Genomic DNA, 25288 nt, shown 5'->3' with positions numbered 1-25288 from the left:
ACCTTAGTGTATAGAGCAAACAAATTGAAAAAACATTCCTAACTTCTTTTAAGTTATGTTAAGAAAACCAGTCACAATATCAAGAAACTGTTTATCAACTTTAAATTACATTCACACTGAACTTATTAAAACCTCTCTTTTTGCTTACCTGCAGTAACAAAGAAGAACAGCAAAAAATCCAATGATAATGATAACGGTACCTCCCAATATGGCTGTAAGGAACACTGTGTGATAAGCTGTTATGTCCTTGGAAACCGCACTAATTATGGATTCTAGATTTTCAGACAGAAAACCAGACAAGAATTAGTTGTCAAAACCAAGTAGTTCTGCTTGATAGGCAGAGCTGAAACTAACAGGTCATATTCTACTTCTCCAGTCATTTTGTGTTCCTATAGCACTATGTTCATCTCTTCTCTTCACCTTGCTATTCCAGCAGACTAGAAAATACATAAACAGTAGTTACAATATAATGGATCTTCTACGATTCATTTCAAATACTATAGACTTACCATGACATCTACTCAATGCCAGCCAAATGACATTTGTATCCACACTGACTTAGAAACATCATCTACATTTTCCATTTAGTACTTCTGTTAGAAATGCTTTTTAGTGTTTTTTAATCTTGACATCACATTTCTCCTCTAAGAAGCTCTCAGTATCAATCCTCAAGATCCAGATGTGCAACAAGCCCACATAAAACAGGTTCCACTGGGACTTTCTACCTATGCCCAACTTTCTTGCATTTCTTTGTCATACATGATCTTCAACAGTAACGGACATAATGGCCCACTGATTTTTAAGTTGCCATACTCACAGTTCCCTTGAAGGGTTCTTCCAAGAGACAGCAATACTATAAACACCAACCTACTAATGCTGCTCTGGGAAACTCCAGGATGTATTCAAAGTTCTAGGAAACACATGCATGAAGGCTTGCTATCAGAATTCAAACAAGCAAAAGTTATCCAACTGTTGAAATGTTATGTCATTGTCCCTTGCTACTGTTAAACAAAACAATCTGACATCCTGATGATACATTGGTACTGGGGTTATTCAGTACTTTCTTTTACAGTTGTTGCAATACCTCTTGTTCCAGGCAGTGGAGCTGCTATCCAATACCCTAATTGTTGAGCAGTGTATGTCCATACTAATTGACCATTTGTTTCCTTTACCATTCCTAGACCACGGCTCACCCAAGCACCTGAAAAAGACAAAATATTGCACATGCCATGCAGCATTCCTCTGTATCTAAAATCATCAGCAATCTATGATCAAAAATATAAGTTTACAGGAAAAATTAAGCTTCTGTCCTACGTACCATGTGTTAGACAGCTTTAGCTAAACATGCAAACTTTCTCTTGATATTTTCAATGAAAATATCCCTGTGTGAACACTGACTTTGAAACAAAAGTAGCAAAATCAATTACTTCAATTAATTTCATAATACATCTTTTAAATTAGTAAATGCTTTGCATAGATACGCCTGTAAACGATTTGGGAAAAAAAAATCCTATTATATGAGCTTAAGCATGTATTAAGGCCAAGCCCCAAAATGAACAGGCAGGTAATTTAAACATATGAACAGAAGTTTAACATTAGCTCATACCACTTAGTGGGAAAGCAACATAATCTAATAAGCTACAATGGGATAAACAATGCTTGTCGTGAATGTTCCCTTTCCTCCTTCCTCCCCCAAGACAAGAACAGTTTGATTAGACCAAGAAAGGTCTATTGTTAGGCCACAGATTCCACACCATCTGGGAGGCAATGCAAAACACAAGTCTTATGGTATGCCTGCTTCTGTAGTTAATAAAGTATGTATGCAGTAGAAGAGACAGAATTAAACCGTGTATTATTTGAATACATTTATTATGCACCACCTGACATGGAAGCACTGATTCTTTATGACAAATTACCCAAGGACTTCAGAGTTCAAAAGTACATCTCAACATTTGCTGAGGACATCTTGTATGCAAGATGCTCCATGCCAGAACCTATTATTCAGTGTGGTGGTACCTCTCCATGCAGCTCAAATGGGGCCCTACTGCTGCTCACGGGTGCTCTCCAATGTGTGCTGGAGAGTGGAGGTATTCAGCTCCCTCAGTTACCAGAGCTCTGATTAAGGAATACCTTGCTAGTACTCAGTTATCTGAGAAACAAGTCATATTTTGTACATCAGACCAAAGGTAAAATAAAGGTATTTAAAAACAAACATGCAGAACAATGAATGCAGTTTGCAAAACCCCACTGTAAAGGAGACATGAGGAAGCAGAATAAAGTGGTAGCTGAAGTTTTGCCTGAAAGATCTCTCGCCTTGCTCCCAGCCCTTCCTGTTCTTTCCTCACCAAGCAGCAGCGAGGTTCCATAAGAACACAACACTTTAGTCAGTGCCCATCACAAACAATTCACCTTTACAGAACCTCTACCAGAGAACAACCCCAAAGGTGAAAAGACAACTACTATTATTTTTTCTTATTTTTGGGTTAGTACATTACACTCTTGCTCTATCCCTAAGGACAACATGCCCAAGCAGGCACATCAAGTAGGCTCCTCAATACCCACATATGCAACTTACACGGGTTTATTTCTCATCTACCCTGGTGCTGAAATGCAATGCTTCATCAGCTGTTTGTTTCAATAGCACTGTTGACCTAGTTTTATTAGTTTTGTAAGTTAAAACAGCCCAGCATAGGTACAGATGACCACAGGAGCTGGAAAAGGTAGTTGCAGCAAGAACAAGGAATTAAATCCCCTAATGCTATTTTACCATCACAGATTATGACTTACTTTGATAAAGAACGCTGTCTTTAATCACCACTTCCCTTTCTGAAGTCTTCTAGGTGTCTAGACAGATTTCATCTTTATGCCAAAACTTACTCAATATGTCATTTTTAATTAGCATGTTCTCATTTCAAATCAGTATCTTTGGTTGTTCCTAATTAATATAATCATTTTATTTCTCAAATGTGTAAACAGGAATTCTTTAGAGTAGGTATCCCTTTCTCTACTTCCAGTTATTAACAGCTTTTTACTTCGGTAAGGAGTAAGACTCTCCTACTTCTTCACTCACGTATTTCAAGATGAAAGTGCGATGGGAAGCATAAGGTGCAAGGTACATACATGAGTACACTAACGCGCACCTAACACAGGACATCTAAGTGAAATAAGTGTATGCAGCTTATTACTCTTGACTAAAATTAGACATGAAGGGATGACAAAAGAGGTTTATAATATCTAATCCCCATGCTCCCATGCATACTTGAAGAACTTTCTGATAACCCTTTGATAACTCTTACCTTCCCCCTTCATTTCACTTTGTGAATTGTTTTTGTTGACATAAAAACTGGAAAAAATGTTAATTTTGAGAACTATACCCTAGAAAACAAAGTATTCGTGTATTCAGTTCTGTTTTGCTGTCCTTTAAAAAGGCACAGAAATTCCAGGCTTTGACTGACACCTTACAAAATCTATGTTCCTTGAATGCTTAGTCTCCGTGAAATCAAACATCAGTTACATTATGGATTTGTTCAACAGGAATGCTAATACATTTTACCAAGGCTTTTGGAACTAATGGATGTGGGTATGTCCCATTGAAATTCAAGCTGGCCAATCAAACAAGCAACACAGACCCCCTAACAGAATTCATGACAGCTTATCACCACCACCCATACATTAGTGCAGTCAATGCTTCACAATAGCATGCACCCAGAACTATAAAAAAAAAAATTAGCCTACTTACCACTTTTCATATCAAATGTCCATGCAGGTATAGCATCTCCTGATTTTACAGTATTTGTAGGAAGAGGAAGCGTAATCTGAATAGGACCATTTACTTTCAGCTCTTTCCCAGCCAAAAGAACATTTACACATATTGCAGCAAGAGGAGTCAATTCGATGCTTTTGAAACCTGAATTTGAGAAATATCTTGTCTGTAATTCTCTATTCACAATGTACTTTTAAAAATATATATTTAAAATTAAGAAACTATCCTTATACTGAGAGGCAAGCACTCATCTGCACCAAGCTACACAGTTCTGTCACTAACTTGGACAAGCAAAATGAAGATTTCTAGCATTTTATATCTTGTACACTCATTTCTCTACCAAATCTGAGAAAGGAACACACTTCTGACAGAGATTCAGCACTGACTGTAAAACCAATGATTAGGCAAAACTTGGCTTGGGGTTGAAGAAAGAAAGGTTTATCATGTACTTTGATTTCAAAGTAGCTAGTCAATATGAAAATATATGATGAAAGACTAATTTTTTCATCACTGCAATGTATGCAGCATTGAATCCAACTGAAGATATTTTGCAAACATATAACTGCTACATTTCTCCTCTTAATCAGTCCTCCTTAATCAGTAAGGATTAATTATAACTGCCAAATTAGAGAGTTAACTGAATAGTTAATCTTGAAGCTTGTCAAAGCACTCAAAGCCAACTGCATATACAAAGCTTACAGTGCAGCTTTTAAGTTTTTTCCTTTGTTTTCATTGCATTTGCAATTATTTCAGAGTCTACAATATGACAAGATATTGAAAAAAAAAAAAGAAACTGAATCAGTAAGTACTAGAATACCATTAAATCTGTGCAAGCTGTTAAGAAGCTGCTTGTGAGAAAACTCCTGGTGCATCAGATATCAATTAGCTTCCACCTGCCCTAAAAGGAAGCCTATTCCTTTAGGAGCATATGAATAATTTAGAACACACGCCAGACAGACTGAAAGAAAAACCAATGAGGAGAAACACTGCTTATTCTCTTATGCTTTAAATTTTAAGAGGTGAAATATAGATGAGAACAGTTTTAAAATAGTCAAGTCGATATCGAGTATATGTGATGGTTATAATTCAATGAAAATTACAGAAGAGTTGTTTGAAATACACCCACTAGTAGCTTCCTCATGCACTGCAATTAAATTAAGAGCCTCACGGCTTCAGGCCCACTGGGAATAGAAAGAAAAGAACAAAAGAGACATGGAATTGTATACCGTACAATCTGCCAGAGATTACTGTATTCATGTAAATAAGAAATAGCTAATAGAATGACAAATGCTGAAAGATCCAACTGCATCTCAGCAGAGTTACAATGACTAATGAAATTACTTACTGCTTCTCCTGTGAAACAGGAATCACAGAAAGCATTGCAGCTGTGCTCTGTATACATACAGACTACTTGGTCTCAAACAGGTTTACACAGATCAACTGTCTATGAGCCAAAATGTAGCTTCCATGCCATCTATATGTTAGGAGTAAAGCTCCAACAGCAAAGCCATAGAGTTCTAGTCAAAATGCAGAAAAGCATTGCTGAAGTCAGCTGCTGCAGTTTGACTGACTTTTTTAGGTTCCCTGAATTCACACACTGGCCACCACTGTATTTTAATGTGTTTATTAGACTAGTGATGCAGTCTCATGAAATCCTAAACTTCTTGAAATGAAAGTAATACAGAATCCTAATTATTGTGCATTAGAACCCCACAGCTGTGCTTCAGCACTACATAGAACTATGGATACATAAATATAGATATAGATATAGATATAGATATAGATATAGATATAAAGCAGACAGAAGGAGTCTTTCTGTGTAGTCACATATTATACTCTCATACTACATGGAGCAAGTTAAAGGGTGACATGACTTCTCAAATGCATTACATTTAAAAAAAAATGTATTTAAGAATTTAAATAACATATTTACTATACCTGATTTATTTAGAAGTATTCCTGTTGTATAGAGAAAACTGTCCACTTTCAAAAACTGCTCTGGCACTGTCAGATAAGCTGTAACATTTGTAACATGGTGATTTGTTGGAAGTTTTATTAAAGATTTTTGAAACTGAACACTTGGTTGAGATTTGGCATCTGCAAAAGAGTAATATTTTGTCTTAACAATGGCAAAAAACACAACCACTGTTTTTATTACTGCCTAGAAATCCAATCAGCACAGCAATCTATTTTCACCCACTTCCTCCAAGGTTGTGTATTTCTAGTCCAGCATCTGTCACAAACATACAGTTAAACAAGTAACTGAAATTTTGACCTTGCGTAGATAGGCAATATCTACCTCTTCTTGTGGAAAATAGTGCTCAAGTAGATTCTGCCTACGTGGCTTTTATTTCCATAGACGATCAACAAATGTTGACAAATAACACTTTACAGAGAATATGAAGATGCTGATTTTGTTTTGTGTGTGCACAGATTGTTATCACACAAGGTAGACATTTTTTGGTCCATATACAATTAACTTACCAGACAATTTTCCAGTAATTAGAACAGTATCTTCAAACAGCCATATATTTGCTTGACTTTGTGGGAATAATGAAAGTGTCACAGACGAGTATACTGTGGAGAGTAATAATATCTGTTACACTGTGCAACTGAAAGAAAAATCCCATAAGCTCTCTGATTCTGAAAGAATAGGGAATAGAGCGGTTAAAAAAAAAGAGTACATGAAGACTGGATAAATAAATGACTTCTGTTGTCCAGAGCAGAAATTTTGTTGGTTAGACCAGACGGCATATGCTGTATGTTTGCTAATGTTGTGCATTTTCTATGGTATACGAGTGGCTAGCGTTATTAAGAGATCACCTTTTTGTTGTTGTTGTTATTTTCTGAACCTTTTTTAAGAGACTTTTAAAAAGGAAAACTTGTGAGGAAATGCTGCTTAAAAGAAGATGTAAGGACTCAAAGCATTAACACTCCAGGAATCAATGGAGAAAAGACGATTTTTGTCAGAAACAAAAATATATCATCAGCCCTTTGCTGAATTTAAGTAAACAATTGCTCAGAATATGCCTGCAAAATTGCAATATAACCTACTTAGAGTTAGCAAGGGCTATTTTCAGTTTTACAATAGTATGAATTATTGACAAACCTATCAGGTCATTCACCCTTACATCTGTATTGACAGGCATCACATCCCTTGACTGGCTTCAGTCATTTTCAGTTGACACTAAGCACACAGACTGCTAAGAGAAAGAAATTTAATTACCAATAGACATAGTTTAATAATAGGACTATAAGAGGCTTACGTACTTGGCATCCTCCCAGTCTTCCAAGGCAAAGGTGTTAACATGTAGCCATCCTTGTATGATACGATAGTTAAGCTTAATCCTAATTTGTAGGGAACTTTTATTAATACTGCTCCATTGTTTCCAGTAAGAGTAGAATTTGTCTTTGTGTAGTTAACAAACACTTCCACAACTGCTTGTCCCAGGTACTGGTGACTGATGATGTCATTTACTTGAACCTTTAGCATAAACACAGATCCTAGTAAAAAAAAAAAAAAAAGGAAAAAGGGAGGTCATGATATATTGTAACTAAGTTCTCATTCCATTACTTATTGCAGGTCACCGAAATTACTGGTTTTCAAACTTTGTCACGATCTTGTAATAAAACCTAACAAAACCGGGAATCACTAGAGACCTAGCTGATGCATTCTAATGCTGCAAACGTTAGACTGTTGGTTGCTTTATGCTTGAATAACTAAGTTAAGCTTTTCTTTGCGGAAGTGTGGTGAAAATAGTTTGGAGCCACCGAATGCCATGGACATCCCGCAGGCTTGCCTGCAAGATTTCCTGGCAATAAACAGCTCTTGCCAATTCTCAGGGGTTGTGTGAGTGCTTCTTTTCGAGGGGAATAGTCTAAAGTTGCGCCAGGGGAGGTTTAGGTTGGATATTAGGAAGAACTTCTTCACTGAAAGGGTTGTTAGGCATGGGAATGGGCTGCCCAGGGAAGTGGTGGAGTCACCATCCCTGGAGGTCTTTAAAAGACGTTTAGATGTAGAGCTTAGGGATATGGTTTAGCGGAGGACTGGTTAGTGTTAGGGCAGAGGTTGGACTAGGTGATCTTGGAGGTCTCTTCCAACCTAGGTGATTCTGTGAAAACTTAGATTTTTAAACAAATCCTTGAGTTCATGCCTTAGCTGTTCATGCAACATATGGTCAATCTGTCTCACTGTAGGATAAGTTCTGGCCAAAGGGAGTTGTACTCATATGACCTTACCACAGAGAAGGAAGCAAAAAACCTCGAGATAGGGCATGAAGATGCTACAGCATACTCAAGTTAGGAAATACATTACTTGACCATTTAATAACAATAAAATAAGTAAAACCTCCCTAAATCAAGAAGTAATTCTTCCCATTCTGATTTAAAATTTGAAAAACATAGATGTGACAATATAAGATTGAACATGCCTTCAACACGCCCTGTGATATCACTCTGACACTACAGCGGGGCTTGTTACCTAAGTGTAAACCTCAGCTCGGGTCTCACCTTTAGGGATGTACACCTAATTTTGAAAAAAAAAAAAAAAAAAAAAAACAAAACACAGAACCTGAAATTTACAGACTGTGGAATAACGTATTTCTTTTTACACATGTGAAATGATCATACAATAACCAAATGCATTCATACACTACAACCGTGTTTTAATCCATCTCCCACTGGATTTACCCTTCTGGTCTTGTTTTTGCCTTTCTGTACTGCAGCTCCTAGACAGCACTTCTCTCTTGCTAATTAGTTGGTCTGACATTCCTTTAGGGTACTTGGTGTCTTACAGAGATGATAACTACAGCAAGAGAGCAATATGCTGAAAATATTAGTCCACTTGGATGATGTTCTTTAGATACACTGAACTACAGTCAATTTCTCTCCCACCTAGATAGAAACTAAACTATTAGGGAAGCTTTTCCCACCAAGCAGGTGCATTAAAGCAAACCAAACTAAGAAACGATTCTACTGTACTTCCAGGGTGGAATAAAGTTCTTAGCATAAATCAAAGTATTCACAGACCCCTATTAAAATAGGCTATGTCACAAAATATCATCAATTTCCCAATAGTTTGATTACGGGCTTCCTACTGTTCAGTACCACTGCGCTGCTACTACACAAATATTTTCATGAGCATTAATTATGAACATGCATTTCTATTTAGGTCAAATGCCAAGCTATGTTTGCTTGAAATTTCTCTGCCTAAAAACACAGTTCAGTTTCACTATGTTGCCTTCCCTGTCACCAGGACTGACACCACATCAAAAATTACTACCACTGACTTTGATTTACATCAGAAGACCTTGAAAAGCTGGCTGTACTCTATCAAAACAGGATGCATGTACAGAAGACATCCAAGTGAGGCCTCTTTGAAATGAGTATTTGCTTTTATCTATTGCATGCATGGAGCATGCCATATATTCCAACAAAGATGACCTGCACACAGAAGCTACCTTGGCCTCAGTTTATTTCTATTTATCACATGTAGCAAAACTCGAACAGCTTGGCCAGCCTGATCCTCTGCAACACGATAAACTACATCTTCCTGTGCAAGTTAATAGCTGCTTGCAAAGAAAAAAAAAACAAATGTATTCAAGCATATTTGACAGAATTAAACAAAAATTATAATTTTTCTAAATCTTTTTTAGTCTTTTTTTTCTTATGCAGTGTTTCAGAAAGAAAATTGTTCTTAATCTGTTGTTGATAATGGATTTTTAAATCATCTAATTATTAGAAACATCATCATGTAAGCAAATTATGATTACTCAACAGATTTTTCAAGCCAAAGGCTATTTACAGATACACTAGCAAGATTTCAGGGGTCTCTGAAGAGAAGACAGTTAGAAGTTAGAAGACAGTTCATTTGCCCTTGTTAATGACTGTTGAAAAGGCCACTAAGTAGGGAAAACAGGCTGTGTACAATGTCCTCATCTTGCTGCCAGGAGCCTTTTGCTACATGGTGCTTAAAAAGAAAAATCAGTAGCATATAATTCATCCTCATACCAGTAGGAATGAATTTTGTTTGCCTGGAATAAACTGGTATTTTTAACAGCTGGATTCAAGTCAGGAAATAAAGATCCTAGAATTAACAGCTGAACAAAGCCACAAAACAGAAAGCCTAGAACACACTCAAAATTCTGACACTGTCTTTTAATCATTTCACTCCATGCTTATTTTTCCATTTCCTGCTAATACCCCCCCCCCAAAAAAAAAAATCAATGAAAACAAAGCTGTGGGGGAGTCCCTACATTCCTTCTGCAGCCGTTAGCACGTGCAAAAATGGTTTCATGCAAGAACATTTATTTTTCCTCATCTCCTTTGGTGCACTCAAAATGAAAACCCATTTTTCTAGAAGCTTGTGGTTAAAAAAAAAAAAAAAAAAAAAGGAATGCAGAATCTATTGGTACCCACAACTCTTCCTTCTCCCTCAGCCACCTTTCCATGTTGTTCTGATGGAGCTGGCTGCACCACAGCACCCTCCAGCAGGCCAGCTCTAGCAGCCTAGCACAAAGCCAAGTGCCCCTCTGGTCCCAAGGGCTTAGGCTGTGTGTGCTGGTGATATGACACCGTGATCGAGGTCCATCTTTCCCAACCTGACACCCCTTGACCAACTCCCTTCTCCAGTCAGCTCCCTCAAATGCCTTGCATTTAGCGTGCAAATTTATCAGGCACATTTAATGCCACCGAGTTACTAATGATGCTATTTTAACACTGATGATCTCAGTTCCAAAGAAAATTCTGGTTTGGCATTGGTTCCTCCCCTCCATAAAAGATCTTCATGTACACAGCCTTAAGGGTACTTCTGAGTCTCAAATAAATCCTACCACAGTCCCCACTATATATTTTTAATCTGATAGAACATATTGAACCAAGTATTGCAGACAAAAAAAGGAACTGCTGCTTAACTGTTTCACAAAACCAAAGCTCATAAATTAAATAATTTCCAAAACTCCTGCTGTTTTCTGGCCACTACCACTTGCCACACACAAGTGGGTCAGCTATATCTCTGTATTAAACCGATTTGACAGTACCCCTGCAGTTAGAAAAAAGAGCTCAGCCTGAGCTAATTTGGTTTGTGCTGCCTCCAAGGAATAGAGATTTGTTTCTTGGCAAGAGCACGGGAAGTGCCAGCTTACAAGACATTTAAACGTTTGTTGATAAGTGTTCACACAAACGTAGCTGTTACTTATCTAAAAGGAAACAATGCCTTCTACCACACTGAACGTGTTTCTGAAATGCCCCAGCCAATAAAGTAACACCTCACTTCCAGCCACATCATCCAGGGCCTGGAGTTTGGCTTCCCATCTCTGTCCTAATTCCGAAACCGTATCACAGCACTGAGCCGAGGAGCTGCTTGGAACTGAAAGCTGGGTACAAAATAAAACAGTGCAAAAAAAAAAAAAAAAAAAGAAATCTGTCTTAATGATATTCCTGATGTACCATGTCGTTAACTCCTTACCTGCAGATGTTATCTGGTCACTGGATTTATCCGTGGGGCTCAGCCACCCCAGTGCAGCCCCAGCCCTGCTGCCTTGGGCACGGAGTCAGTGCAGACCACAGCCAGAGACGGGACACAGCCGCTCCTCCACCCCTACACATTTTGAGACCCAGACAAATTGCCTTTTCCTATTTACCACCGATTTCCTACAGGGAGAGAGCTTCCTAACCTCACGGGAGGCCATTGCCCTCCTGGAGCAGCGATCCTCCAATGAAGCGATTATCTTACAGGTTGTAGGGAACAGCAATGGCAGGTAAATTATTCATTAGGTCCTTTCTTAGGAGGAGACTTCTCTTCTTTGTCTAGAGAATGTTTAAACTAACACCAACAAGTCCGCAAAAGGCCTATGCTTGAATGTGTGTTACAGAAACTACCTACAGCCTCATGCTCGCAGCTAACCAGAGACGTAAAGTGTGTGATGTGCAATTTGCTTGGCCTTGACTTCCTCAACAGTCATTTTTTCCCTCTTCTATTTGCATCCCCCCATACGTTTTGGCTTCAGGTAATTCGGGATATGAGAGGTGCACTGATCTGTAAAATTGCTATCACATGTCCTAAGAACATGGATAGCCTTGGCTATCCCTTGCAACACCTGATGTGCAGCACCACCGAAAAGACTCAATGAAATAATGTCCACAGTCAACACTCACCTCTGGCTTTAGTAAAAAGGTTACATAAAAACATCCTTTCTGCCCCAAAGACAACTGATACCACTTAAAGTCTCCTTAAAAGCACAATAATGACAGTGGCAAACTCCAGTGGCACAGCTATAGGAAGTAGAGGCCTGTTACAGCCTTCACGCTCATTACAAACCCACACAGCTGAAGGTGAGCTGAGGCAGCAGGTACCTGACCGACGTGGTGCTGGAGTGAGCCCTCCCCAGGGCAGCACACCGTCAGGCCACAGGGAACTTTATGCTATTTATGTGCTGTTCCTCCAATTAATTTAAAATCACGGCATAAAACTGAAGAAAAATGTTTTCATTTCCCCAGATTTAGATGCTAACAACATAACACACACAGGACAGCAAATACAATCTTCCTACCTGGCTTGACAACCGGCTGACCCCGTGGGGTTCGGGCACTTGGTGCCAGACCAGAGGCCGTACTTGATCCCTCCTGGGATCGCTGGCGAACAGCCACAGAGCAGCCAGGCAAGGAAGCTGGGTGTGTAAGGCCAGAGCTGGCTTAGCACAGCACCAAGTCACCCATGTTTCATGTGATCCTTAAGCAAAAACAGCTGTACAACTCCTCAAATTGTAAAGCAAGAGCAGGCCGCTCCTTGAGAGGCTTTGGAAAAGGCAGCTACTGGTGTTTCACTGCCATGCACCCGTGCTGCTCTGCAGTGTTACACTGCAGGGACACATGGACACCGCTTCCAGGCAATGCAGAGACCTCAGTAAAAATAAATTATGAAGACAAGTGGTGCCCTGAACTAATCAACATCTGCTCCGCTTGAACATGAGCAGCCGATGCCATGCAGGTAGCACCACATAACCTACATTGTACGGTTCCATACTCCCTGAACAGGAAGATGTATATTGAGAAGAGCATCTTTGGGAAAAAAAAAAAAAAAAGGAGTATGCAGTGGTGCAGAAAACATGACTGATTTCCAAGGACAAAGCAGCAAAACGGGGGCTGGGAAAGTAGGACACCACAGTATTCACATTGCCCTATTTCTGGTCAACCAATTTCCACAGAAGCCATCAACAAAATCCCAATTATGAAGGAGCCAGGCCAGATCCTGAGGGGAACAGCAGTGCCTTTTACACAAAGAAAGGCATTTACATTCATTTTTACAGCAGATGGTTTAACCCATTCTAGTCAAATCAAGATGCTTTCAGCAAACACCACATATTTAAGAGAGACGGAGAGAAACTAAAAAAAAAATTAATAGACTTAATCAAGTGGGGATTTGAAACCCTTAGACTACTTGGGTGAGCTTTTGCTAGTCAAGAAGAAAAACATGCTGACTAAGGGGTTTTCAAACATTCTTGTTCATTTCCTTCAAATAATGCTTTAATTTCAGATACAGAGAAATTCCCTGACTTCTGCAAGACATGCTGTGATAGGCACATGCAGACCCCAGTGCCTGAGACCTTAAGCATCTGCAAAGCAGTAAGAACAAATGGAAGTTATTTACTGCGAGTTCATTCATGTCCACACGTGCATTAGCTCAGTGTACACTACAGCATTTACACGGCACTTCTTTCCACCTTACTAGAACAAGCCAAAAATGCTTCAGAAAACATTTGACTCACTATCCTGACTTGTCAGGTCCGCATGAAGCCCAGGTTGCACCTCCTAAAACTACTAGACAGGTTTGCTTGTAAGAGCTGTGCAAGCCGGCAGTGTAGGAGAGCTGTAAATCCAACTGCAATCGCAAACAAAACACCTAACCCTCATCAACAACTCACTGTCCCTATTTCTCCCTGCCTTCCATACCACCCTTTTCTCTGAGGACCTTGGCTCAGCCTCCTTCATCCCATCCTGGGATGATCTCTGGGATGAATCCCCATAATATTTTAGTCCATGAGAGCAATGATGATAAAAAAAAAAAATATATATATATATATATATATATATATATATATATATATATATATCTTTACTTCTCTTAAAATGAGTTTTTGCCCATTTCATCAGCTTTAAAAAAAAATTGACAAACATATTGCATAAAGTCAGATGCATTGGATCAGGACTGCTAGGACTTCAAATGGAGACTACAAATCTCGCAAACTGAAAAACTACATTGCATCATCCAGGGCAAATCAGCCCGTGACCCACAGCAAACTTCAAGGCACAAATAAATTAGTAGGTCACTGAATAATTAGTCTAGTTCAAAACTGACCCCAAAACCAATTTCATGTTACAATAAAGCTGTCAGACAGCATGGAAAAACTGACCAAATATTGAAATAGTGAAAAAAATATTAAATACCTTACAGGTAAGAACAAGGCCCGCTGCTCTTCTAAAGGGCATTTTACTAACAAAGAATTAAAAGCAACAATCACACCGCTTAAGGAACAGGCTGTTTTCCTCAGTTGTTCCCTCTTCTTTCCAGCAGATGTATTTATAGACTTCGCACCATATCTTCACAGGAGAATTAGCACTGAATTTCATCAATGCTTTTATAAAAAAGTAACTCAAAGAATTTGAGTTACTTTTACACCAACAATTTTGTTTCGCTTAGAAATTGGATAATTATTTATTTTCCTTTCACACCAACACATTCCTGTTTTATATTTAGGATGTGCATGTGTATGCATAAACACGAGTCCTGGGCAAACTAAGTGAAAGGAGGCTTAGCTGCTGTTTGGAGGTAGGAGTGTACTTTGTGTGTGTGTTTGGTTTTTTAAAGCAGGAGGGTAAAAAAAATACCATAGCTTTCCAAAGGGAAATGTTGTCCTCAAATACCACTTCAAATTCATGCCTCATTAGTACTTCGCCACTCATTTCCTAAGTGCCTAACAGTCATTAGGTCAGCGCAAATCAATGCTGATTTCCCTACAGCTTTTGGAATCGGTTCCTCCAAATTCAGAAGTAACTTAAAATAAAATGTAAATTTAATCAGGACTAAATCAGATCAGCATTCAATGCTGGCAAACTGGAGCTATCATGTTTTGATATTGAATATACTTGCCTAGTGTGAGCTAATTCCTCAGAGAACTCAGTTTAGAAATTCCTAGTGATTTATCAAAACGGACATTACATAGCGTCCCAGACATCTACTTGTGTTGAACATGTACAGGTACAGATTGCAGCACAACTGTGAGTTAATATTTAAGAAAAAACTTACTTCTAAGCTTTTTCTTACAAGCTTTTAGTGCTTGTAGTAATTTTATTGGGGTTTTTATATATAGTGCAATGGTTTATATAATAGTCAATGACACACGTAATGTTTCTTACTTGATGCAATCCAGTATTTTATTGATTTCAGCATCCAAGAGCAGACACTGCAAAGAAGCTGTCTGCAATTTGTAAACAAAAAAAGTAAGGCATAATAGTAAAATCTTAGAAATAATACCCAAATAAATTTTACCATAATACTGCGCAGCTGTGTTTCAGAAGGTTAACTACTTCAAAATCGTGGTCTGGACAGCATTAGTGTTAGAAATCTGTTCTGTTGTGTATATAAATTAGTGAAGTCACAGATTCATTTTCAAGATCTATTGAATATATGGACTTTTTTAATCATGAGAAAAAGGAAAACCTCACAGCAGCTGAGTAATACTACTTTAACTGGCTACCCTTCCAAACAACCTCTCAGACCAAACACGTAAGCATAATATTCATGCCATGGTTGTTGACAAGAACCAAGTATTGATGAAACCAAGGCCCTGGAAAAACTAGAAAATAAAACAGATCATTACAGGCTGCATCTTTTTTGATTACTACTGCATAATCAATAACCACCTTCCCAGAATGATCATGCTTATGAAAACTAGGCAAGAATGTCATCAGGCTAATCCATAAAGCTGCTAACAACTCACTCATTTCTCCAGTGGGAATATATCCCCAAACACTTTCAAGCACACCCATTAAGATATACATTAAATGGAAGAAAAACGAGCATTTTGCTTGATATATTTTTATGGGCTACATGAGCAAGAGCTTGGAAATTCAGACATAAAAGCAGCCACAAAATTTAAATGTGATTTTTTTCCCCTGTATTCATTAAATGCTGTGCTGTACACAGAAGTCAATAAAAAAGCAGTTGTTTTACATGCGTATCATGCACTGCTGTAAGGTACTCATTTGGTAAGTAGCTGAATTTTATTTCCCCCTCCCCCAGCAGATGCCTTCTTCACTCAACTTCCACATAAGAATCCGAATGTTTCACCAGCCAAGACAACACATTTAAACTCACAGGATACACAGAGCCAGAATTTTCATATGGAATTTGTTCATCCGTTTTGCCATATCAGCACATTGCCATAAAGAACAATAATTTCCATAAAGCTCCAAACTGACATGTGCTAATGATGCTGTGACAATTACAGTTACCATAGCAGCTTTGCACTTTGATGTGCTGCTGTGCCGTTGCATCAGCCAGCCACCCAGCCCCGTTCTCCCTGCTGGGGGCTCACCTTCCTGGAGCAACAGAGATGGGCAACACAAGGAAATGCTGGGGTCTGCAGGGCTCCACTTCGTTAGGATTCCTTTCTTTATTATAAACAACTAATTCTGCAATCTTAAATAACTGAATTAAATGATTAATGTTAACAATATCAAAATTAAATAAAGCCTACTTTAAATAAAGATAAATTTGTGAGTGGAGGAGATTTAAATAAACAAGCAAATGCTGCTAGTAACTCCCCAAGCATTCTCATCAGCACACCTTTGCACATGTACTTCAGAGGCTGCTCTAAGATTTTTCCTCGCAGTTTACTTAGTTGCTAATAGTGAACCTGTAATGCTGTTCTTTCATCTGTAAAGGCTGCCCATGCCATTCTGCCTTGCACCAGCTGAGGCAGTGAAAAAAATTGGTATCGAAAATGTACACTTCATTACACAACATTGGGAAGAAGATACAGAAGGGAAACATCAAAATCTACATAATAACCCACTTTAAATATGCCAACTTGAATACCCAGACTACATTATACACAGGAAAAAGTAAAAATCAGCAAGTGCCTACCATGCAACATGAGAACTCTGTGCATTTCCCACTCATGAAATTTGTCATCAACCCTTTGTTATGTAAGAACAGAAAATTATTCAGCATCATCTCCTTCATGAAATGGCATCATGTCTCATCGAGAATTTCTAAGGGTTTGTCAGTCCTACCTCCTGATCTACGCACTTGGACAGAGGAAGAATATTCCAGCAATCCTGGCACGAAACATCTGATTTTAACCGGATGGGTTAGGGACCAGATCCAACCGGTGTAATTCTCAGCCGCAGTTAGGGAGAATTAGGTGGTAAAAAACCTCTGCAAGTTCAAGCATACCATTCATTTGGCAGAAAATGGAAAAAAAAAAACTCACAGAAAAAAAAAAAAAAGCAGTGCCCTCTTCAGACACGTCATTTAATGCCCTAAAGGTTTTAACCTTAAGAGATATGCCTATACCCATAGTGGAATGACATCATCTACAAGCTAATAATTCAAACATCAAAGCATTTTAGTCACCAGTTACCAGGGAAAACTGCTGATGCATTCAATGACATGATTCAGTAACATACTAGTCACTATTTGTTGCTGAAAAAACTTTGCTTCCCCAATAGCTGCAAAATCTCATAGTACTGCTTGAGGAGAAGATATTTTACCTCTGTTGTACAAGATATTTAAGCTCTGTTTAGCTTTTTCTTACAGGAAAACATGTCGTAGCCCCTCGGCAGGAGCCCAGTGTGTAAAGACATATATGGAGAAAACGTGGAGTTGGCAGATGAACATCTCCTAAGTGGCTCTAGTCCTGCACATGTGGGAGAGGAATTCATTAAGGCTGGTTAGGAGCTGCGTACTGCAGCAACCAAACAAGAGCACCCAGCAAGCCACTCCTTCATATACAAGTTTATAATAAGGCTGAGAGTCATAAAGTGAATTATAAAAACCAATGAATATGATACTAACTTTTAGAAAAATGACTGCAGACCCCAGTAAGTCAACGTGAAGATTGCTGATAATCAATTTCATAAAGTGAAATTCCACAGATGTCATAAAAAAAGATCTCAACACAGAAACAGCTCCCAAGTCAAATCACAAAGCAAAACACCTGAATCCAGTTCAGTTTAGCAGGATCCAGTTTAGCAACAACTGTTAGAGATGCACATGCAGTTATCTGCCCAAAGCTGCGACATGAACACCAAGAGTCAAACAAGTTCTCCCATCACAGCACGCGCCCAAATTCCAGTAGGGAGTAATCAGAAAAAAACTTGGCACCATGGAAACCTTCCTAAGATGACAGAAAGATTTTTATTGACACAGAGACTAAAAACTGGGGATTAAACATTGTTTTCTCCCCCAAAACACTCAGACTGATCCAGCACCTGTGATATCGTGCCGGCTTTTGAAAGGTTGACAAAGCTTCAGCTGGACAAGGGGAATAAGAATCCACTTGAGTCTTTCTGTTACCTGAAATATTGGGGAGGGGGAAAACAGAGACAGAATCATACAGGGCTAGATTTCCCACACTGTGCTTATAAAAGGAACTGGACAAGCGAGAAGAGGAAAACAGACATGACCATCTTCTGCCCAATACCACACAAAAACTGCGTGGCACTTCACAAGGGCTTTGCTGGGTCTCTGTTTCAGTCCACCTAATTACACAATTTTCTGCATGCCAGTAGTTCATAATCCAAAGAAATTCTCTCCTTCAGCCTAGCGAGACTGTAATTTTTCTTGCCTGCTCTCACAAACACGGGAATAAGCTCCGGTGATATTTATCACAGGGTATTATTTGTATCATTAGCAGCTCCCATTGTTCCCTACGCATGCTTTCCTGTTGTTCGGCATTTACCCAGCATAAAACTACTGATTTACCCTGTTCAGTCACTTAACGAAAAGCTTCAGAAAGAAAAATATTTTCCAGAACAACATTAAAAAGCTTTTTGTAATTCCATTAATGTCCATAACAGTACGAGGGGGCAAGCATCTCCTTACTCATGGCAGCAAAGTGACCTATATTTTCAAATACCTTGGCAACATTGACTTTTTTTCCTAGTTTAGCTCACATTAGTGCAAGCAAATCATCACAGGCAAATTATCAACCAGCTTTGCTACCTCGTAGAAAAATAACTTAGATGGGAATGCTCTAATTAGCTTCATTTGGGAACCTTGCCCATATCAGTCAATAATAACTAATAATTTATAAATTTGGTGTCTTGCCAGATTTTATAACCAAAGAAATATTCATCAAGAGGAAGTAAGTCCATATTGCATGCTAGTAGTCATTTCAACAGAAAAAAAAAAATAAAAAATAAAAAAACAAGCCCCCAGTCAAAAAATCAAGCCTGCTTTAAGCAGGAGGTCAGACCACAGAGCTCCCGATAGCCTGACCTGAACACTTCATGATTTCACATCCTCACAGTTACTTCTAAGGCACAGAAAACACCGAAAGGAAAAACAAAACAAACACACACAAAAACAAAGTGGGTGACCCACATTTCAGCTCCTACCCTAGCAGGCTCTGCACGTCTGCCTGAGTGCCTCAGGAGTGCAGCATCACCTGACAGGTCGGGGCTCAGGGCTGAACACAAATTCTACGCTTCAGGAAATGGGATGAAAACAACGTATACATTGTGTGAGCTTACTCTAACTCGCCCTCAGTGAAAAACTGAAGGCTTTTGCTTTCAGCACCATCAGTGTCTCTGCTTGACGAATGACAAGGTTGATTAGACCTGCAAATAAAATATACTACAACACAAAACCCAAAAGCTACATGCACACTCCAGTGGGAAAACTCAACAGCTGCATGCAGGCTAAAAAACAAACAAACAAAAACAGATGACAGAGAAGCAAAGGATTCGTTGACCATAGGAAAATACTTAAGAGGAGGCAGATGAACTATTAATGACCATCTAGAAACTTAAAAAGCTAAATCCCATTCTTTCCTCCCAGCTGGGCTGGATGATAACGGGTCAGTGCCCTGGTTCGCCTGGCTGTGACCCCGCTGTTTTCAGTCAGAGCACTCGGGCGAGCACAGACCCACAGCTGCAGCACACACGGATCCAGCCACGCTCCACAGCCCTTACAGCTCTTTTGGGGTGCAGTGGTCACATCAACAGTGCATTTCATCCAGAGCACGCTGGGGAGGTGTTGAAGCATTTCTAGATTCCTCATTGAGCACACAGCTCAATACCTGCCCCACTCTCGTACCCTATAACCACTGCACCAGGTTCGACATCAAATAAATCGCCCCCCACCACAGCTACTAAGCCACTACTTGCAGATTAACCCGCTACAGCTGCCAGGAGCTCAGGTAAAGCCCACATCAAAATCGTCCAAACCTATCAAAAAGGACAAGAAAAAAAATCAGATGGCAGAGGGCCAAGATTTCTTTTTTCCTCCTCCCCCCCAGAGCCACAATTTATTTCCACCACTTGCCTCTTCCACTGGCAGGATCACAATGCCTTGGGTACCCAGCACTACCAAGGGTAGGTGCAGGATGCTAAAATGAGGAGGGTCACAGGGAAAGCCCAGCAGCAAGATCTGACCCTGTAACCCGTCACCTTCTGATGTCTCATTTTCACACTGAAAAGGGTAAAAATTGTGCCTTGAAGTCTGACTGTTTCTGTCTTTTAGTCAGTGGAAGCTCTTCTCAAGCCCACCTGGTAAAGCTGAATCACAGCCTAGAGGGAAGAGAAAGAAGGACACAAAAGCAAGGGGGGAGGAATAGGGATAACAAGGGAACCTGACAGGTTCCGTCTCTGCACTCGGCGTGCCTCGGGGCTTGGAGCAGCACAGACAGCAAGGAGCCGTGCCTCCGGCCCCATCAGCCCTAGCAGTCAGCAGGATGGCTCCCAGCAGCCACGTCAGGCAAGAACACGCCTGCATCACCAGGGTCACACCACCTGCATGTACAATAAATGGCAGAGCAGCCAGCATTTTCTTTACAAGAACGCCTCGTGCTTACACTCAAAGGACAGCAGAATCGTTTGGAAACCACCAGGTAAAGCAGCTGCCCCAACTGAGATGGGATGAGGGGGGTTTGTTGGTATCGTCTGCAGATACAGCTGCTGGCACAACTCATGGCACATGGCAGTTCGCTGCTTTCAGACCTCACCTTTCCTCTAAAGCAATTACTGCCTGAAAAGCAAAGCACGAAGTGCAGTAACTCCTTCCCAGCCTGCTAGATACAGCTTCTCATAGACGCGTGGAAGGCGCTGTTTAGGAGCAGCCGTTATGTGCGCTGAAATACAGCGGGCAAACCAGGATGCGGTAGGAAGAGCTCCATCGGGTGGTTTCATCCTCGTGAACACAGAGGCATCATTGAGGAGTACGTTAACCTCTGCAGGACAATGGAAACTGCTGATCAAGGCATCTGGGTGCTCTTATGGTACAGCAGATTGCCAGGGATCTGAATTAGGAATTAAACACAAAGTCAAGACTAACACAGAAGACTCATCTGCTCTCTCACAGCATGCCTCGAATCTCCCATTCATTACAGTAAGGTACAGTGAAAATAAAATCATGCAGCTCTCAAGATGACAAAGTAACCCACTTTTTTTAATATGCCAAACATCAGGCTTATTCTGAATAAGCTTTGCTCTCAGATCTTCGCCTCAGTCTTCAAACACTTCATGCACTCAGCTAGTTCACAGATAAATCATACCGCGGGTCCCCGGTGACACAGATCGCAGTTGTATTCCAGATCCGTAAACAGCTTTTTTTCAGCCTAACAGCAACTCCATGAATGGTTTTTACACATCAATTGGTCTTTGATGTGTTGTGCGCCAACAGATTATGAGAAGTAATGAAAAACTTGAGCAAAACAAAGAAGTGCAATAACTGCTACCGTGCGGTATACAGCTTCCCACCATCACTGGTTGCTCTCGCTTCCTGCCACTTCTGCCAGGTGTAACTGCAGGCCCCATTTCTGGGGAATGTAAATCACATTCCTGCCCTTGTTTCTCTTGACTCTCTGTAACAAAAGCAACAATCAATCCAAGTTCCTTGGAGTTGGGTTTTCTGAGCTACTGAACACGATGCCATATAACACACTGCAGGTTTTGTTAGCAGCTTGCAACAGAGGAGAGCTGCCTACCTGTTTGGAGCCCCTCAGTACCTTTCTGCTTATATGGCCTCACTTCCTTAACGTTACAAAACGACTTATTTTTTCCATTTGTGCTTGACCATGGAAAACCCCAAACTCCTCTTTTTCTTATTTTAGTCACTGAGTGAACTAAGCCATGGAATACATGGACAGAAAAGTGAAATTATCTCTTTTCATGACTCCTTTCTGTCTCAAATGGCAGATGCTTAATCACCTCCCAGTGACCTAATGCCCTTCCTCGTATTTTGTTGCACTACTAAGCTTTAGAGCAGCACAGAAAGCTAAGTCAATTAAGACCATCAGCTCTAATAAATCAGGACAAGTCTTAAGATTCTTTCTCTGCTTTCTCACCTAGCTGAGAAACCGTGATTACAGAGCTCCGAAGCTGAGCAAACTGAAGAGCAAATAAAAAGGCGCTTTCCAAGCTTACTTCAAGGAGGTGCAAGTTAGTTGCTGACATTTTACTTGTTGCTTACACAAAACCTTTTTGTTGGGGTGCACACGTAATAATTCAATAATTTGATGGTGAATTAACTTCCACCAGACCAAAACTTGGCTTAAGTTTCATGAAGGTTCTTTATATAAGCAATACACGTTGATTCCCTGCAAAAGTTTATATTTGATTTATAAGAACTAGTAAGGAAACTTACATTTTAAGGATCATAAACCATCTCCTCCAAGTCCAAATAGAAGACAATTACTGTAAGTTAACCCATATGCTTTGACAAGTTAAAAATAGATCTCACTGACACCAATTACTTTCACATTACCTATCGGATAAGAAAACCACCTTGCTGGTTGTATAAGACAACTAAACCCAGTGCTGATCAGGACTGCCTATTTCAGCAGCCCTGACTTTTTGAACAGAAACAGCATCTTATGCAATCAGTCATTAAAGCCGTTCGATTTCCTTCTGTCTAAGAAGGCTACACAAACTCCCATACAACCCTTATCACCTCACCTATTTTATTCGGGTCTCTTTTAGACTGCAGCAGAAACTCTAAAACAGAACTGGGGTTATTCCTGCCTTATGAGTGACTTCAGTGGCAGGACACCCTAGCGTTGTTCCACCAAGCAACAAGCCCTTCACACAGCACAACATCATTTAAAGACAACAAACAAACAAACCAAACAGCTGATTGTCACTGATTCAAACCCAGCCTGACAGAACAAGCTATCAAAACCAAATGCTGCTCTGAATACCTAAATACCAGCTACACAGCAACATTTGTCATCAGGAAGAATATTTTGCAGCTAGAAACACTGAAAACAAAAGATTACAAAAGCACTAAGACGCACAAGGCTGTGTCAGAAATATTTCTGCTTCAGTATCTCAAATAAAAGGAGGCACAAGAAAGATCTGTCCTCTTTGAATGATCAGAAAGAATAAGACAACATACAAAAGAGCTGAGAAAAACCTGGACTAGAATTCTCTTGTCTAGAACACTGCCTCAAATTCGATAGCAACTCATTATCAGATAGATAATATAGAGAAATGGGCACAGAATCAAATTGCACAGACAGCATCCAGACACGGTATTCATCTTCAACAGGTACAGCAGCAACCTCTTATTTTCTTCAGGTATCAATCAAAGTAGATTGGCAAAGATCTGTAACAAATTCGATGGCAAGTCTTTTCCTATTTGTGCTGGCACCTCAAAAGTTATGGCAAGCACCCACGGTGCAGATCGTGCAGTTGCCATATCATTAAGTTTCTGTCATATACTTACTATGAAACTTACTTCCAATCTGATTTCAGGTCTCAACATGGAAACAAATGTCTGTCATTAAGACGATGGATGGCATCCTACGTGCAGCCTATGCACAGTGCCATAGCATCTACTCGCACAGCGGCTGCTTTTCCAGAGCATTGTTCATTCAGCACACAGCAGACCAGCTATGGAACAGATGCAGTGAGCTATCACTCATGCAATTAGTGGTCTCTCCTCTGTTTATTGCACAGCATCTGCACTATGAAGAGAAGAACAATGCACCATGTCCACAGTACCCTGTGCATCCCAAACATTAACAAATACAACTCCACACTCCTGCAAAGGATGCATGTTGATAAGCATAAGAAAAAAGGAGAAAGGAAAAAAATAAACAAAAGGATCTGCTTGGATGAAAGCCAGCAGTATAATTTAGTGGCTCCTGGAGACCTCAAAGCTGAGTATTTGAAGCTCCCGCTGACTTCGCTTTGATCACTTCTGCACACCAGAGTCCAGATTTCTAAACTGCCACACAGAAAACAGAAAAATTCAGAAGGAATAATGAGGAACTAAGACAGGTTCTCCACTTCGGCAATCAGTACCTTATCCACAGAGACCTGGCTTTCTCTTCCACAGTATTTTTTTTCTGAAATTCATAAAAATAACTACATTCATAAAATAACATGGGTCACCTCCTTGAACTGAGTCCCGCTAAGGCATGTTTTTGCTGCCTCGTCTTTACTATTTTCTTATTTCTCCTGGCAGTGGTAGGCTTGCTGTTGCTTTTAAGAGCGAAGAAGGCCAAGATAAACAAAAAAAAAAGCTATTAAATGATGTGCAACTACCTTTTCCCTGCTACATTTTCATGTTAGTAGTACAGCCTGCACCCCGAAACAGTTGCACACAGCTGCACAGACTTGAGCTTCTCTGCTTAAATGTTACAGTCATTACACTGGCAGAAGCCTGTTAAGCCAGAAGGGAATTGATCTGTAAAACTGCATAATTAGCTTCGACAGAACATGGACATCGATACATGAATGTCAGATGAGAAAAGGTTGCGAACTCCAATCTCGGCTGTGCACCTTCCCTCTATTAGGAGGTTGAGGTTCCTTCCCCCTTCTACGCTGGGGTCACCAACAGCATAAATCCAAATTCAGTCAGCTTCCTCCTCCTCTCCAGAAGCTGCTGCCTGCCTGGAAATTCCCAGCACAGGGCCTGCAGCTGCGGCAGGAGCGGCCTCTTCAGAGCATTCCCCTCAGGGACTGCTCTGCTGCCAGTCTTCTGCTGGAAATGCAACAGCCATTTATCCTGCCTGCCCCTCGGCAGTAAGCCATCAAAAGATCATTTCATGAAAAAAACATCATAAATATCTGATAAATACATACCTAGAGTCAGGTCCTTACTTTTTAAGATTTCAAAAGCACCGAGACAACAACAATTACCAATGGCACTTGACTGAAAATACCACATGAAATACAGTGGTGTTTAGCAGTTTCTCTGGAGTAATGAGTTTCATGATGGTGATTAGTAGGTCTTTTCTGAAGATTAATCAACGCAGGCTTCTTTCAATTTCATATTGAAATTATCAAGATCATTCA

The 25288-nt window shown here is 39.9% G+C and overlaps 1 protein-coding gene across 2 annotated transcripts in view; it reads right to left on the bottom strand.

Moving 5' to 3' along the window:
• FAM171B (family with sequence similarity 171 member B) overlaps positions 1–25288 on the bottom strand; it is a 34001-nt gene that overhangs the window by 7484 nt on the left and 1229 nt on the right. For both annotated transcript variants that reach the window (XR_011097817.1, XM_068686464.1), the window contains exons 2-7: positions 7034–7267; positions 6248–6340; positions 5702–5860; positions 3740–3907; positions 1085–1201; positions 149–272 (exon numbers count right to left, since the gene is read on the bottom strand). Coding sequence is in view for 1 of the 2 variants with exons in the window: in XM_068686464.1 (XP_068542565.1) it covers positions 149–272; positions 1085–1201; positions 3740–3907; positions 5702–5860; positions 6248–6340; positions 7034–7267 (895 nt within the window). In the remaining variant the exon portion in view is untranslated. The remainder of the gene's footprint in view (positions 1–148; positions 273–1084; positions 1202–3739; positions 3908–5701; positions 5861–6247; positions 6341–7033; positions 7268–25288) is intronic.

The sequence above is a fragment of the Anas acuta genome, chromosome 6 (assembly GCF_963932015.1).
Source record: "Anas acuta chromosome 6, bAnaAcu1.1, whole genome shotgun sequence".
Lineage (NCBI taxonomy): Eukaryota > Metazoa > Chordata > Aves > Anseriformes > Anatidae > Anas > Anas acuta.
Note: the sequence above shows the minus strand (reverse complement) of the source record. Positions and strands in the feature narration are given on the sequence as shown.